At 50.8% G+C, this 12,057-nt stretch overlaps 1 protein-coding gene across 2 annotated transcripts; it reads left to right on the forward strand.

Annotated features, from left to right (window-relative positions):
* Positions 1 to 11,798, forward strand: LOC144369180 (uncharacterized). Of its 2 annotated transcripts, XM_078028324.1 has the most exons (10): positions 1 to 1,059; positions 1,296 to 1,501; positions 2,575 to 2,689; positions 4,054 to 4,169; positions 4,336 to 4,566; positions 5,649 to 5,763; positions 8,065 to 8,162; positions 8,329 to 8,445; positions 9,418 to 9,532; positions 11,427 to 11,798. In XM_078028324.1, the coding sequence occupies exons 1-10, from the start codon at positions 837 to 839 to the stop codon at positions 11,630 to 11,632; spliced, it is 1,542 nt and encodes a 513-aa protein (XP_077884450.1). In that variant the 5' UTR covers positions 1 to 836; the 3' UTR covers positions 11,633 to 11,798. The 2 variants fall into 2 exon arrangements, with proteins under 2 accessions (XP_077884450.1, XP_077884451.1); XM_078028325.1 differs by lacking the exon at positions 1,296 to 1,501 and having other exon boundaries at positions 869 to 1,059.
* Positions 11,799 to 12,057: the final 259 nt, after the last annotated feature.

Consider the following 12,057-nt stretch of genomic DNA (forward strand, 5'->3'; position numbering starts at 1 on the left):
GACTACCATTGTGTCCCTTTTCATGGGGATCAGCCTCAAACCGCAGGTGCCATGAGTACATATCCTACATGTGACTGCATCCCTGACTCCATGGGGCATAACTGCACATTGTCCTCTTCAGTGACTATGGTGGACCCTTGGACCAACTTCAACATGGAATGGGCTTGAGGTCAAGAGGGTAGGCTCCTGTTTCTAGAGTAGGGACCTGCAAGGTGATTTGACTTGGGAAGGCTGAGGAAAGACTGCTCTCCCCAATTCAGTTTTCTGCCTGCAGTGTAAGGTGTGGGGCTTCAACAGTAGGAGGGGTAAGGCGGGGAGTTGTAGGTAGTCATGGTCCTCTGGGGAAGGCCCTGGGATAATGGATCCCCTACTCTACACCTCCCTGTCCTCCCTCAGGGCCACAGAGATGTGGTCTGCACTCATGGGAAAAGAGAGGTCCACCGCTACTCAGGGGGACTCAGTGAGAGCTCACAGAGAATGAGGTAGCATTGCAGCCCTCGCCAGGGGAGGAGGTGTCTCTTGAGCCCTGAGAAGAGTGGGCAGGAGGACAGACACTCCTGGAAGGTGCATTCCAGGTTGGAGAGCAGGTAGCCAAGAGGAAGAAGAGTGTCGGGCCTGCCCAGAGGAGGGGAGAGCTGGTCATACCATGAATCTAACGCTCCTTCATTGAAGGTTCTTTGCCTAGCGACCTGTCCTGTCCCTGCCTGTACAGCCACTGTGTCTTTCCTGAGGTGGACTGGTGTGTTCAGAACCAGGGACGGTTCAGGAGGGTAGGGTCAGAGGTTTGCTCTGGAGGCCATGGCGAAGGCAAGGCCAGGGTTTCGCTGACTCCACACATGCCTCCCCACAGTGCCTCATCTTCTTTCCTGGGGACCTGGGTGAACTTCCACACCGAGGCTTCCCATCAGCCTCCAGGCTCTCTGAGTCTGCAGCAGCTGCTGCCATACGTGTGGCTCCTCCTGAGTGGCTTTAACCTGGAGCACCAAGCACACCACCTCCTGGCCCCAATTGAAGATGGCATATCAAGCCAGGCAGAGCCTGAGAGCCAGGTGGACTGTGGTGAGTACCTAAGGGTATATGAGGAAAGGTCTGACTGTTGTTCCACTGCAGGGAGTCTGTATGCCTGGTGTTGGGTTGGAAATTAGGATAAGCCTTTGTCCATTCAGGAAGTGACCCTAGTTTGCAAAGAGGTCCTGTGTGGGCTAAGGGCCTGAGTTCTTCCTGGCAGAAGGGGTATTGTCTGTCTGTGCGAAGGTCAGGGCAAGGCAGTCATGTTGGCATCTTTTCTCCTCTAGCTACAAGCTCAGTTCCTGTCACGGCTCCTCAGCCAACCCCAGAGCCAGAGCCTTCTCCCAGGGAAGGGGCAGAGCCGGAGTCCAGGACATCAGGGGTCTCCACTCAGTACTCCCCACGGCCCAAATATACCAATCCGATGAGAGGCAGGTGCGTCATTCGCATCTACCTGGAAAATGAAAGGACAACACAGTATAGGAGCATCCTGGTGAGTCTTCGAGCAGGGGAGTCTCCTGGGAGCCCACAGTGGGGAAGACCGAGTCCACAGCAAACTCTTTGGACTAGGCCTGTGTTCTTGAACTGGAGCTTCTGGAAGGTCAGGAAGGAGAGCAGAAAGTGAGGAAGAGAGAGGCGGGAGAGCAGCAGCATGCCAGGTCTGGGTGCGAGTGGGCCTGCGTGTTTGGGGGTGTGCAGGTCAGAAGTGCAGGAGTGAGTGCTGGGTTCAGAGGAGGTCAGAGAAATATCGAGGGTACAGGCCATCCTCTACTGACCTTGGTATTGAGGAGGAGTATATTGAACCGTGGTATTGAGGAGGAGTATATTGAAGCAGAGGAGTTGGCAGTCATTTTCTTGTGTGTGGGAGGGGATATGTTGTTGGTTGAAGGGAAGGGAGCCATTGTAGAATGATTAGGGTGGGTAGGTGTGGGTCACAGACAACTGGGGGCCTTGGAGGGGCCCATTAGTGTCCTAGTTTGCATGTATGTGAATAGAGATTTAGCGGCTCTCTGTGCAGGATCTTCCTGGGTGTGGAGTATCCATCATGAGACTCTGGTGACCACCTCCAGGGGAGCCATGTTGAACCACTGCACCTGCTGGGTCCAAACCTCCTGACACCCCAGCAAGCACTGACACTCTCGAGCCCAGCAGCTTCCATGCCTATCATTAAAGAGTCCGTGTGTGTGTTGTGCCTGGGTGTCAAGACCAAAGCACCTAGGGTTTGTGCCTGGTCCACACAAAAATGCAGCTGCATCCCAGACCAGAGCAGGGATATGGAAGTCCACTGGACCATTCCTCCCATCTGTGGGGACTAGAGTGTGCCTTTTGGTCCTTATTCCCTTGTCCCTGTAGGGCATAGCAGGTTGAAGCAAACTCTTGTACCAAGATTGGACTAGAGGCTCATAGGAAGACCCCACATGATCACATGAAGGCCTCAGGTAGCAGGGTATCAAGATGCTGCCCTTGTGTTGAGAGCTCTCTTATCTCTGATTGTCCTCGAGCACTGTCCTCTGGGTAGCTACTCCCAAATTCCCTCTCTGATGAGCTTTCTCCAACCCTGCTCAGGTGACCTCCCAGGACAGGACTCCAGTCGTAATCCGCAAGGCCTTAGATGTACACTTGCTCCAGCAGAAGGATCCAAAAAACTATGAGCTTCTGCATATTGTCTGGAACCATCAGAGTAAGTGGAACCATCAGAGGGTAGGGAGCAGTGAGTCACAGTGGGCTCACGATAACTGGGAGACAAAACACAGTGTGCGTTGGCCCAATGCCCAGGAAGAGTATGGTGGGACTTGTGCACAAAACAAAGTGTAATGATGGGGCATAAATCTGCAGGTTCTTCATGTTCCCCAGGGGCTGTGGACCTGCCTATCGTGTTCTTTCCTTGGCCTGAGGAGGCATTGCAAAGCTATTATCCACAAAGGGCCAAGAAGAGAGGCTTCTTTGTCTTGTGTCAAAGAAGACAGACAACCACAGGGTGCCTACTTTGGCAGCCTTTCCTGACCTAGATGAGTACATGAGAAAAGCAGTTCAATGAAGAATCATTTCTGGCTTCCAATCTTTTTATTCATTGCAAACTGAGTCCACTTAGGACCAGAGGCCATTTCTAGAGAGAAGTGTGTAGTAGAATAGAACCCTTCACAGCTTGTAGACTGTTCTTGGAGAGAGAGAGGGAGGGAGGGAGGGAGGGAGGAGAGAGAGAGAGAGAGAGAGAGAGAGAGAGAGAGAGAGAGAGAGAGAGAGAGAGAGAGAGAAGAAGAAGAAGGAGAAGGAGGAGGAGGAGGAGGAGGAGGAGGAGGAGGAGGAGGAGGAGGAGGAGAAGGAGGAGGAGAAAAATGAAAATAAGTTGAAGGAGAAGACCATGAATAAGAAGTTCAAGATGACTATAAGAAGAAGCATGAGGAGAAGATGAAGAAGAACAAGAACAAGAAGGAGAAACACAAGGTGAACAAGAAGTATAACAATACATTGATTAAAAATGTGAATGAGAATTATACTCATGAGCAGGAAATGCAGTAGTGGGGAATTCAAGAGAAATATATTGCTCTGGATGGCACAGCCCTGCTGTGGACATCCTCCACCCATGCTCAACACACCTCCAAACCATACCCCTCCAATTAGTGTAGCCCTGTATGAGTGTATGAATCCACTGGCAAGGTGGAGGCACCCACCATCAAATGCTTTTCCCCAAACCCACCTGTGATCATTGCTGCAGTGGGGAGAAAACCTTCAACACATGAGTCTTTGGTGACCAATCCAGATACAAAGTCTAGCTGTTTCTCTTTGTTGGGTCCAACGTGAACTAAGAGAGTCTGGGGTACAAGGGGCTATTTCCTTGAAAGGTGTTCCTGTACTGGACCTCCTGTGCATAGAGGGTCCTCAGGGAGGAATCAGTGGGGAGTCTTTGGTGGAACAGTAGCTGGATTCGGGGGCTCTCAGGTCTGTGTGTGAGACCTGAGCTGGCAGAGGCTCTCAGTTGTGGGGGATGTTGGGTAGTGTATTTTTTGAGTGTCACCTACCACGCCTCTGCCCCTGCCTCTCCAGAGCTGAGGGTCCCTGCTGATGCGAAAGTATATTACGGCCTGATTGGAGGAGTGCATTATGACTTTCTTCTTCGGGAAACAGATGCCAGCAAGTCGTTGAAGGTCAAGCCAAAGGAGGTAAACAGTCACCTTCTTCACTCTTTACTCCTGGTGCCACTCCACATCCTCCAAGGGGACAAGAACCTCAGGTTCTGGATGGATGTTGTAGAATGCCCACAGAGCCAACTGCCAGGCTGTGTGGGGTGCAGGTGCTGGGCTTTGCTGATGTTGTCATCCCCCACAGTTCTTGGAGCCTTCTGTGGCAGTGGCATCCAGGACCCCAGCAGCTGTGAGCAGCAGCTCTGCAGTGGCTGCAGGATCATTGCCCCAGGCCACCCAAAGCAATGAGTGCTGCATGAGAAAAGTCACCAGTAGCAGCTCCTCACTGCTTCACTCCAGCGAGCAGGTGGAAGACAACCGCTTTATTTATATCCTCCTAGAGGGACAGAGCGAGAGAGAGGCAAAGCGCATCCTGGTAAGCCCGACAGTAGGGCTGCCTCCTGGGTGTCCACACAGTGGAAGGCAGGAGACACAGCCAACCCCGGGGCTGTGGTGGGAAATAAAGAAGAGAGAGGTCCATCTTAAGGGCTTGACCTGAGGAGGGAGAGCATCAGCATGCCCAGCTCCAGTGGTGAGTGGGTGTTGTAGTGTGGGTTTTGCAGGCCAGAAGTGCAGACGGAAGTTCTGTGGACAGATGAAGGCAGAGATATGTCCAGGGTGCAGGCTGCAGTGCCTAGAACTTGGTATTCTCAATGAGTGAGGTTGGAGCAGAGGAGGTGGCAGTGACTTGTCACATGTGTAGGAGGGGATGTGTTCCTTGTAGCAGGGAAGAGAACCTCCTTAGCATGACTAGGTGTGGGAATTTGGGGTCGGGATCACCTGGGGGGTCATGCCAAAGCTTCGGAATGTTAGCCTTTTCATGTATGTAAATGCGGAGCTAAAGGGGTTCTTGACAGAATTTCTATGGATGTGCAGTAGACACGCTAATGCTGCAGGTGTCCAGCTGCAGAGAAGACACGTTCAGTGACTGCCAGTGCTGAGTCAAGTACATCATTACAACCAGACCCCCACCGAGCTTCCAGAGGCCAGGGCCTCTCAAGGCTATCATGAAGCACTCAAGTACACACTCTTGTATCTGAGTCTATTTTGTGTAGTGGCAGTCAGGACCAAAATTTTCAGTGCGTCTGCCTCTTCCACGCACAAAGGCAGCCTGCACCCCAGAGCACACTTGGTGCACAGATCCCTGGCCCATTGCTCTCGTCTCAGTGAGATGAGAGTATGTCTGTGCATAGGCAGTTTGGTCCTTTGACCTGAGTGGAATGTGGCTCCCCAGGGGGAGGGGAGATGGCAGGTACAGGCAGATATTTGTACCAAGATTGTTCTAGTAGCACGTTGCAAGAACCCAGGGGTTATATGGAGGCTACACTCAGGTAGCAGGATAACAAGATTGTGCCCTTGTATATGTAGCTGAGATTTCTCCTGAATGTTTGACCACAGTCTTCTGGGTAGCTCCTCTAAAAGCCATTCTCTGATGACATTTATTCCACCCTGATCCAGGTGACCAGTGTGGATACAGTGAAGAGCCTCATCCGAAGGGCCTTGGACCTAAATTTGTTGCAGCATGAGGATGTGGAGAACTTTGAGATGCTGAGAATGATTCCTCTGCATGAGAGTAAGTAGGACAATCAGACAGTGGGGAGACATGATCCACAGTGGGCTCAGGATAACTCATAGCCAAGAGAAAGTGGGCCTTGGCCACAAAATACCAAAGTGTGGTGGGCCTGGTGCAGGAGACCAAGTGCAGTGATGGGCGTGTCCAATGTGGAGGTGCTCAATGAGGCCCAAGGGGGCTGTTGAACCTCCCTAAATGTGTTCTCCCCTGGACCTGGTCTGGCAATGTGAAGCTAATATCCATGAGGGCAAGGCAGAGAGAGGCTCAATCCATCATCAGTTTGGTTTATGGCTCACTGATAAGGATGCCTTCAAATGAAGAGGAGGAGAACATGGGTCCTGATTGGATCAGCATTGCTATGGACAGAAGCAGCACAGGTCCCAATCCATGGCCAGGATATGAGAAGTCCTGCCTACTCACAGGAATGTCAGGATTGCAGCAACTGGGAACAGGACTCAGTGAAGAGGAAGTCAAGGCTAGGGGACAGCCTGTTTGGGTTCTTTTGGGAACAATTCCAAGTCCTCTGTGCCTGGGTGCCCATCTCCTGAAGATATCAGAATGGCCAGGTTATTATTCCTTCCAGCAACAAAGAAGGGCATCTGAAGAACAGAGGCCACAATGCTGAGCTGTCCACAATGCCAGTGCTCTTTCCTTTCTTGTGAGCCAGACACTCCTAGCCTCCACCATCCCAGCCTGTCCACAATAGAACCCACCATCTGTAGGGCACGTAAGTGAGTTTTCCAATTTTCCCACACCACCTCATTTGGGTTGGCTCTGTCTCACACATGAGGAAGACTGAGGTGCAAGGAGCTGGGCAAGGGGCAGTGTCTGCGAATCTCAGGGACTTGGGAGGCATTGCAGGAGGATGGGGATTTCCAAACAACCTCAGAAACTTAGGGAGACCCTGTACCCAAGTAAAAAGGCCTGGGAATGGTCTCAGTGCTTAATTGCCTCTGGTTTTATCCCTAGTACAAAAATAAGCCAGTCAAAAGGAATTACCAAACTGAGAATCTACGAAGATGATTTCAGAAACAGACTTTCAACCCAAGCATCAGTTGAGAGCAGGCTCCAGACCAGGGGAGGTTTGTGTGTAACAGACGTCAAAAGGGAGGACTACGGGGGGCCTGGAACCCACTAGGTGTGATGGCATCTATGCCTTATGGCAGGAGGGTGGCAGTGATGCTGGCCCTCTCCTAGATTTTGGAAACCTTGTTTTCATTGGGGAAACTTTATGGAGGTGGAATCTATTTTAGCAATCCTGGTCCAGATGAGGTGCGGACTTCCATAGGTAGAAGCCTATCCAGAATACGGTGTCTGTTAGGAAGTCTTTCCTGACTGTGACAATGACAAAGAAAGGAAGTCACTTGTCTTCGGTCTTGGTTTCACTCCTGGCCATTGATTGAGAACTGATTTCATCTTGGACTACTGAACGGAGGCTGCATCTGGGCAGAAGAGTGTGATAGATTTGAACTCCTCAGGACGCCCCACCATTGCCAGAGATATAAGGAGAAGGAGGAGGAGAAAGAAGACACAACTGAGTGGGGAGAGGATCACACGATGAAGAGCAGGAGGAAGAAGAAGAAAAAGAAGGAAGTGAACAGAAGGAAGGGTGGAGGGAGATACACAAGAAGAAGAACAAGAAGGAACCATGTAAGAACAAGAAAAAGACCCAGAAAGAACTACAAGAAGATGCAGGACAGAAAGAAGAGCCAGAAGTAGAACAAAAACCAGAATAAAAGTACCAAGCAGACAGCTCATGATGAGAAACAAGGGGAAGGAGAGCGAACCTAGAAAACAATAGAGTTCTCCAGGGCACCACCCTGCTGAAGTCCTCCCATGTCCATGCCCAACACACCTCTGATGGATACCACCTCCCCTCCACGTAGTCATCCATGAGTGGATTCATCCAGGGCAAGGGGATGAATTCGCCCACCATCCAACGCTTCCCTGAATGCCCATGTGTGAGCATGGCTGCCCTGGGGAGAAAGGCCTAAGCACAGGAGCCTTTGCCAATCCTGATGCAGAGCCTAGCAGTGTCCCTTTGGCAGATCCAACCTGCACTGAGAAGTTCTGGGCCCAAGGTGCTGTTTCCATTGCCTGGTGCTCTTTTGGTTTAGAATCCTGTACATCATCTTCTCCAGGGAAGAATCACTGAGGGAGTCTTTGGTGGCACTGTAGCTGGATAGGAGGGCTCTCAATTCTGGTGCAGGCTCGCCCTGGCGGAGACTCTCAGGGGTTGTGTGTGTTTTGTGGTAAAATCCTTGAGTGCCATCTAACAATTCTCTCCACTTTGCTCTGCAGAAATCAAGGCCCCTGACCACTCACCCATGTATCAGTCTAGGACCCCGCGGATAAAATATTTCATCGTGAGGAAACGCCGCGAGGTCAAGAGAAAGGAGGTAAACACCTACCTTATTCAAGCTGTACTTGTGTTGCCATTCCACTCCCACCTGGGGAAATAAGAAGCCTCAGCACCTGGACATATGTGCTAGAAGCCCATAGAGCCAACTGACAGGCTGGGGTGGCTTTCTGTTTCTGGGTTTGCTGATGTTCCATCCCCCACAGTTCTCAGAATCAACCTGCAAGTCCTCCAGGCCGCATTCCCACAAGCAGGTGGGAGACACCTGCTTAATTCGTGTCCACTTAGAAATACAAAGTCCAAAGTCGGCCAAGAAGGTCCTGGTAAGCCTGGGAGCAGGGGTGTCCCCTGGTGCTTACACCTGGGTGGGGAGCAGACACTGGTCCAATACCATGGACTACTCATGCCCTCTTGAATTTGGAGCTTCTGGATGATCAGGAGGATAGATGGGAATCAAGAAGGGAGAGGTCAGTGTGAAGGGCTGGAGCTGAGATGAGGGAGAGCAGAAGCTTGTCCACCACCATGTCTGAGGGAGTCTGTGTGTCAGGTGGCAGCATGCAGTCCAGAAGGGCAGAGGCAGGTATAGGTGACAGATGAGAACAGGCCAGGACCTAGATTGCAGGTTCCACTCTATGGGATGCTGACGTCTATGGAGGAGGACAGCAGTGTGAGGTTCTGCATGTTCCTTGAACAAGGAGCTGAGAGAGTCTCTCTGCAGAGTCAGTATGGATGTGGAACAAGCACACTAAATGTCCAGGTAACCCAATGACCACCCTTGCTGGATGAGGTGCCCTCCTACACCCCAGCCAGCACTGAGCCTCTGGAGGCCAGGAGCTCTCGTGGCTATGTTTCAGCACTCCTGTGTGTGGTCATGTTCCTGGGTCTGATTTGGGCCCTGGCAATCCAGACCAAAGCCTGTAGGTTTTGTGCCTAGGCCATTCCCAATGCCGCCTGCATCCTCGGGCTGACCTGGGATCTTGGAGGCTATTGTCCAATTCCTCTCAACTTGTGGGATGAGATTGCATCTGTATGCAGGTAGTGGGGTCCTTTCACTTGGAGAGAAGTGCAGCTGCACAAAGAGCAATGGCAGGTCCAGGAAGTTATGTACAAGGATTGGGCTAGTAGCCTATGGGAAGAGCCCACGCGATGAGCAGGAGGTCAGCCTCAGGTAGTAGGGTCATGGATGTTGCCCTTGTATTTAGAGTGGAGGTGCCTCCAGAATGCCCCTGCCCACTGTCCTTGAGTAGTCACTTCAAGGCCCATTTCCTGAAGGCCTGTCTTCCATGCTGCTCCAGGTGACCTGCCACGATCGGGCTCCTGTCGTCATCCGCAGGGCCCTCGACCTACACTTGCGTACTCAGGAGAAGCCGGAGGATTATGAGCTGGGCCAAATCATGTCTCACCGTCAGAGTAAGTGGGACAATCAGATGGCAGAGAGCAAGGGTCAGGATGTGGACTCAGGTCAACTCTTAGCACCAAAGTGTAGTCTCTGACCCCCAAGAACACTCCAATAGGTGTGTTGGGTTCGTGCACAAAGCCAACTGCACTTCTGCTGGTGGAAGGTCTCGAGGTCCAATGGTATACCCCAGTGGATATTGTGGCTCCCCACCAGGTGCCTCCCCTGTACATGAACAGGCATCCAAAGCTGACATCTTTGAGGAGTGAGGAGGAAAGCCTCTTTCCAGGAGCAGTATGCTTTCATGGTCTGGGATAGGAGTGGTTTCAGAGGAACATGGAATGCATGGGCTAAAGAGGGAACTGGCATTTTGTGGACTGAAGCAGTAGGATTGAAAGCCTTCTGTGTGACCAGAAAACCTCTGCCTTGGCAGAGCATTGCCAGGATTCTAGCAAGCAGTAACAGGATGAAATTGGGAAGAAAACACAGCCTGGGAGACAGCTTGAATCATCTGTCTTTGCATAAATTCCATGGTCTTCTGTACCTGAGTTCACTTGCCAAGGAGTGATCACAATAGCCAGGTTATGATCCCTAACTAGAGTCAGATGAGGGCTTCCTGAGCACGTAGCCACAAAGCTCATCTGATAATAATGCCAGCACTTTTTCGTTGGTTGGTTGGTTGGTTTTTGTGAGCCAAACACCACAGCAGCCATTATCCCAGCCTATGTATGCTGAAGACCACCATCCCAATGAGTTCTAGGATCACTTGTCTCCTATCTTAACCTACTGTTAGGTTAGTAGAATCAATGGAAGTGGAAGTCTGTCTGGGGCCTTGGTAGCCTTAGAAATTCATAGCAGAGATCTTCACATCCAACCCACAAGGGTTGGAGAACAGGCTCTAGGTTAGAGGAGGGTGACAGGAAACACGTGTTCAGAGGAAGGAGAAGCGGGCTGTTGTATTCTCCCACTTGGGGTCATGGCACCACTGGACCATACACCATGTTGGAGGGAAGCATTCCCTTTGCTGGCCTTTGGAACCATTGTTCTCAATAGGGCAGCATTTGGAATGTGGCCTCCATTCTCAGAAGCCTGGTTCACATGGAGGTGGGCTCCACCAATGCAGAAGCATGGCTCTAATGTGGTATTTGTGCTGGTCAGCCTGTCCTCACTGTGGCCATACTTGAGGAATCCTAGGCCTTTTCTCTGGCTTTCACAACTTTCTCTTTGGTTGTGTACTGAGGCTGTCTATAAAGCTCTAGTGTGTGGCAGTGGAGAGCTTCTCAGCCCTTGCCAAACAGGCATAGACTGGGAGAGAGAGAACAAGGCTGGGAGAGAGGGAGAGAGAGAAAGATGGAGAAGGAGGACCTCTACTTGGAGAATGAGGATTCAGTGGAGCCTACAGGAACAAGGTATTATTGCCCAGGGCGCACCCCTGTTTAGGTCTTCCTCCAACCACGCTCAACCTTTCTTCCAGTCCCTCCCACCTCCCAGTAGTGTATTCATCTTGAATGAGAATTTTATGTTGACACCAGAGCACTCACCATCCAATGCTTCCCTCCAAACCCACTCATGAAGATGGCTCATGTGTGGACTGAATCTTCGGCACAGGAGCCTTTTGTGGGAGATTTCAGATGCAAACCCTAGTGGTGTACTTTGGCAGATGTAAGAGGACCTGGGATGTTCTGGAGTCCAAAGCTTTTGGTAGGAACCGACATTAGGTCTGTGGAAGTGCTCTGCCTAGTTCTTCCTCAGGGAGGACTGTGGAGGCTGTCTTGTTGGTATTGGTGCTGAATTGGAGAGCTCTCAGGTGTGTGGCTCTGGCCTTTTCTGGCACAGGCTCTCAGATGTTGGGGTGTCCCAGAGAGCACCTCCTGAGCCACCTTATTTTGTATACCCCTCTCTTTCCAGAGCTGAGGATTCCAGCGCAGGCCAACGTATTTTACGCAAAGAACCCTCACAGAAAACCCATCTTCGTGCTGAGGAAAAGGAGCCTCCCCCAAAATAATGATGAGTGGATCCAGCCTCAACCTCCCTCTCGTCCTACAAAGAAGGCTCCAGCCCTCCTGAGGATGCTTGCAAAACTATTCTGCTGCTGTGTGCCTGGGCAGGGCTGAGGCAGCCCAGGAATATTTACATTGATAATTATTTTCTTCAAAGTTTGTATCTATAGTTTGCCATTGTCCTTGACCTTGTTTAGTAACACAGTTGTTACTCTATCCTGTATTTGTTGTTTCCATTAATATATTATTATTTTAAAATATATATGTTTTTGTTTCCTGATCTACTGTGATGATTTGAGTATACTAAATGTAGCAGTGATTCCTAAAGGACACATCCAAACCAACAGGAAGGAATGTTTCCTTGTATTAGCAAGAAGTTTGGTTTTTAGGAGTTTGGCAGATGGCATTATCTGAGTCAGTTTTCCAATGGGGGCAATGAAGTATCGGCTATCTTGGTACAAATACAAACAAAGACACACTAGAGCGCACACACACACACACACACACACACACACACACACACTAGAGCACACACACTG

This window comes from Ictidomys tridecemlineatus, chromosome 12 (assembly GCF_052094955.1).
Source record: "Ictidomys tridecemlineatus isolate mIctTri1 chromosome 12, mIctTri1.hap1, whole genome shotgun sequence".
NCBI lineage: Eukaryota > Metazoa > Chordata > Mammalia > Rodentia > Sciuridae > Ictidomys > Ictidomys tridecemlineatus.

What these genes read in the sequence shown, in the direction of transcription:
- LOC144369180 (XM_078028324.1), top strand. Translation starts at nt 837, where the DNA reads ATGCCTCCCCACAGTGCCTCATCTTCTTTCCTGGGGACCTGGGTGAAC. An exon ending in CACAGTATAGGAGCATCCTG is followed by an intron (nt 1,502 to 2,574) that starts GTGAGTCTTCGA and finishes AACCCTGCTCAG; the next exon opens with GTGACCTCCCAGGACAGGAC. An exon ending in AATGATTCCTCTGCATGAGA is followed by an intron (nt 5,764 to 8,064) that starts GTAAGTAGGACA and finishes TTTGCTCTGCAG; the next exon opens with AAATCAAGGCCCCTGACCAC.